Raw genomic sequence first — 4,655 nt, 5'->3', positions numbered from 1 at the left:
TTCCAGAGCAGTGTTGGGGAAGGTTCTTTGAAACTTGTGTGCCAAGCTGCAAGATACTCAATTTAAAGTAGTTAAACCACTAGTAGTTATAGCTACTTCCTAAAATAATTACATAGGCTATTTTAGGGGGGCAATACAAATTTTTTTTAAACACTGATATTAATAATAAATTATATCATCTAATAGAGTATATAATATTGATCTGGCATATTGAACAGACAAGTGTAATAGTAAAAGGATTTTGATTCATCCCAGTAACTTATTTTGATTTCTTTAACCTAAAAGTACAGCTTTGTATAATAAGTGACGGTAAATGCAACTAATAAAACTATAAACACCATATTTATAAAAGAGGATTGAGAGAGAGAGAGAGAACATGTTTGATTATTTCCTCCACTCACTCAACAGTGTGAACACCATTAATGTGATGTGTAGCATAAAGTGTGCACATATCAGTTATGTAACATTTTGGAAAAACAACATATTCGACAAGTCGACAAATACCTAGTAGGTAATGTTAATTTAATATATAACTTGAAATGTTAAAAAATTATAGTAACTAGAAATTATAGTAAGCAATATTAATAAATGCTATTGTTAGTTCATGATTCTAATGTTAACAAACTGAACTTTACAGTGAAGTGTTAGCTTTGGAAACGAAACTTATCATCTCATGAGCAATGCCTCTACAGAAAAGGGTAATGGTCGTGTTACTGCTTTTTTGATGGGGTCTTTATTTGCACCCTCCACACAGTCCACGTGTCCCAGTGACCTGCAGTATTTGTGTGGCGATTTAGCTTGTACCAGCCTGTCTGGCATATTCACTGAGGGAGGAATGTCTTGTTTTGACATGATGTCAGCAACTACAATTTTTGGTTTGCTAGACATATCAGAAAACCCGCTGTCCGGCATGTTTTTAAATATGTTGACACCTGGGCATGTGCTGTATGGCTGAAAGGTATTGAAAATGTCCCAGTTCTCACACACTCTTAGAGAGATGCTGTCTGTAAGTGTGTCTGTGCTGCAGTCCAGAGTCTTGGATTTAAGCACTTGCTGACGGAAAGGGAGATCACAGTCAGTCAATGGTGGGACGCTTTTAGACACAGGCATGTACGTGGGCATGATTGGGTCTGACAGCGGGAAAAAATACGGAGAGGAAACGGAGGGCACCACAGCCTGGAGGAGGAGCGCAGGCAACTCTTCCACCTCTCTTTGCCTCAGCTCTCTTTCCAGCATCACAGTGTCCAGCTCTTTATCAGCAAACGCTCTCCTCTTCCTCATCCGAACACTAACTGGGGGTTGGTGGAGTCTCTTTGGCCAGTCCTCCAGTACAGGGGGCTTGTAGCCTACAGTGTGACAGAGGATCAAGAGTCACATTTAAATGTATACATTTTAGAAGAGTCTAGCATATTAAACTGTTTTACAGTATTGATTATATATATATATATATATATATATATATATATATATATATATATATATATATATATATATAAACGTATACTGTGAATTCAAGTAGAGACTATAATCTGGATTATACACTACCGTTCAATAGTTTGGGGTCGGTAAGAAATATTATTACAATTTAAAATACCGGTTTCTATTTTAATAGATTTAAAAATATACTTTATTGCGGTGATGGCAAAGCTGAATTTTCAGCAGACATTACAGTCTTCAGTGTCACATGATCCTTCAGAAATTATAATATGTTGATTTGGTGCACAAGCATATTTTCTTATTATTATCAATGTTGAAAACAGCCGTGCTGCTTAATATTTTTTGGGAAACAGTGATAATTTTTTTTTTCAGAATTCTTTGATTAATAGAAAAGAACAGCATTAATTTGAAATTTACATTTTTTGTGACTATAAATGTCTTTACTGTTACTTTTTTCAGTTTTTCTTTTAAAAGGAAAAGCAGATATTTTAATGTCAACAACAAAAAGAAAGCATGCAAAGTGTCTTAACTATGTATGATTGGTTAGTTAAATTTTTTATTTGTATTAATGATTTTTCTGTGCTGACCATGAGCATATCAAAACAGATCTGTAGACCTTTTATTTTTTGTTCTGACACATTTGAGCACCATTGTCATAAAGTTCCTTTAAATGCATTTTGTAATTACTATGAAATTAAGTGTACAAATCATTTTCACCCACTTTCAAATGAATTAAAAATGCATATCATAGACATATCAAGTTAAAAAAATATAACTTCTTTAAATATTCTAACTGAACAAAAACACATTAAGTGTATTCAAATTTATGATAACAATAAAATCACTTTGACCTTAATGTTGTCAGCGAGAAACGCATCAGGGAAAATCAAACTCCAAAGCAGTTATATGAGGCATTTTTTTGTAATTCAACTCACCATTTGCATAATTTTAATTACCTTACATAAACAGATTTATTCCCAAGAGAGTGTTCTGTAGCATAACGGGTGAACTAATCCAGTTTCTCCCGACGTCGCCTTTCAGGGTGCAATTGTGTTAATGAGATGTGCGTTAATTAAGGCTTACCCTCTAGAATACTCTTTGCCAGGAGACTAGGTGCCCTCGTGTAGCGCTGGTAAGCTGTGCGTCTGAGAACAGAGGTATTTTTTTTACCTTTTTTGCCCTGTCAAAGAGAAAGAACAACTCAGCATTAATTCATGGGATAGATAAAAGACTCCAGAGGATGTCTTGTTTTCAAAAAAGAGTGTCCTTTTTCTTAGCAGTATTTATTGGATATCTTACACAACTTTTAAATAACTGCATATCAATTACTACTCAAATGCAATAGATTTGTGTTGCTTGCTCTCAATAATTTTGTGATAAATTGATAAAGATGTATATCACTGTCAGAAAATTTAGTAAAACATTCTTTTTTTAACAATAGTATGTTTTGAAAGTCACTGTTAAGCATTTTTGCATTTGTAGATTATGTCAAAGTTCAACAAGATCAGAATTTCCTTACAATACTTTGAAGTAAAGTATTCTTTGAAGTGTTTTAAAAAGTTTTGTAAATACCATTGTACTATACATGAATAAAGTATAATTCAGTTTCATTTTACGTATAATAGTACCATGTTATATTATAACTATCTAATACCAGAACACCATGATACTGCCACAGTACTTATTTTCTTATGTAACTTCCATGTAACAGACATGTTTTTCTTTCTTTTGCAGAAACATGATTATGCCTTAATACATAATTATATATATTTATTAATATATAATTGTCGATATAAATATAACTCAATATATACATACTTCTAATACATTTTAAATAATATATACATATTTCTAATAAATTATATATATATATATATATATATATAATTTGTAGTAGCCTATAGGCATAGTTTGCTGAAAAATGTTTAAAGTTCAAGTCTGCTAGGCAAGTTCACAGCTGCTCAAACGCTTCAACAAAACACTGTCACTTTGTTTGCAAAAACAAAATTTTTAGTTCCACCAGAGCACACAGAAAGCTTTAAACTACCCTGCTCAGTGAGCCAACCTCGGTGGCCTGCTGTCTCCGGAGGGCGACTTGTGCTGCCATCACTCTCTGTCTCTCTACGACCAGCAGACAGTTCGCGCACTGACAGTCCCGCCAGCGACACAAGCGCTTGTGGCCCTTGAGGCGCGACACGACGCCGTGATTCCTGCAGCGAGCGCACTTCGGGCTGCGGCTGAGCCTGCGCGGCGCTGGAGCTTCACCCGTCCTCATCCTCTCCCCGTCAATGTCTTCAGCACATTCCGCGTGAAGGGGATCTAGGGGGGTCACATCTACCTGTGAGTCTCTATCCGCTTTACCGGACATTTATAAGCCGTTCTCATGAACCGACACTGCTCATCATATGCAAACTTGATATTTTCCAATTACGCAAGCAAAGGAAAGCCTTAGTGGAAACTGCAGGCAAGAGTTTTGAAATTGTAAGCCATTCAGCTGTGCTGGTGAATCTGTCTGTTTGCTGGAAGGAGCCTTTCACCTGGCTTGCCAGTGGATAAAGCTACTGTCGGAATGAAGCAGTGATTGATCTCATAGTTACAAAGTTTCAGCTCACCTTACCCACTTCTCAATATTTAACTTTCCTCGTTGTGTTGTGAGTTATTGACAACGTCACGCGGTTAATGATGATGCAACGCAAACTCCTCCTATCTGCTCCTGTTACTCTGGGCTGTTACCTTTATCAACACAAGACAAAGGTTTGTAACCCACTTTATGACTTTTTTTCTTCAGTTAGGGGAACTTCTTGGATGATTTAAAAGAATATTTTTTAAAAAATCAGTATTATGGTTTTAAAGGATAATAATTACAAGAACTTTACTTTTTCATGGTGTCTCTTTAATAGTTTTTTTTGTGCTAGTAATTTCTAGTGTTGAAAAGTACATTTTGGTATTGTTCTCTAGTCAAACTTTTTATATCCCCTCTATAGTAAATGCATAAAAAGTGCTAAAATCAGGATGATTCCATTGTGCAGTTCATAATTTCACATCATTTAATTCATCACTTCATATTAATAACAAAGAATCTGTCCAAATTTAATTTCCATTGTGACAATATATTTTTTATAGATTCAATGTTTATTTAGTGCTAACAGGTAAAGAGTAAAAAGTGTCCCTAAATGAAGAATCATTCATATACTGTATATTTAACCCACACTTAGTCC

General features: G+C 34.9%; 1 protein-coding gene across 1 annotated transcript; it reads right to left on the bottom strand.

The window, feature by feature from the left end:
- Nucleotides 1–505: 505 nt before the first annotated feature.
- On the bottom strand, nucleotides 506–4,162 carry dmrt2b (doublesex and mab-3 related transcription factor 2b). The gene is made up of 3 exons (XM_077198541.1): nucleotides 3,503–4,162; nucleotides 2,521–2,617; nucleotides 506–1,346 (listed from the first exon to the last, which is right to left on the bottom strand). The coding sequence occupies exons 1-3, from the start codon at nucleotides 3,803–3,805 to the stop codon at nucleotides 667–669; spliced, it is 1,080 nt and encodes a 359-aa protein (XP_077054656.1). The 5' UTR covers nucleotides 3,806–4,162; the 3' UTR covers nucleotides 506–666.
- Nucleotides 4,163–4,655: the final 493 nt, after the last annotated feature.

The sequence above is a fragment of the Siphateles boraxobius genome, unplaced genomic scaffold (genome assembly GCF_051911475.1).
Source record: "Siphateles boraxobius isolate OS27281-9 unplaced genomic scaffold, OSU_SipBor_1 41, whole genome shotgun sequence".
NCBI lineage: Eukaryota > Metazoa > Chordata > Actinopteri > Cypriniformes > Leuciscidae > Siphateles > Siphateles boraxobius.
The sequence above is the reverse complement of the archived record's forward strand: the minus strand, read 5'-3'. Positions and strand labels throughout refer to the sequence as shown.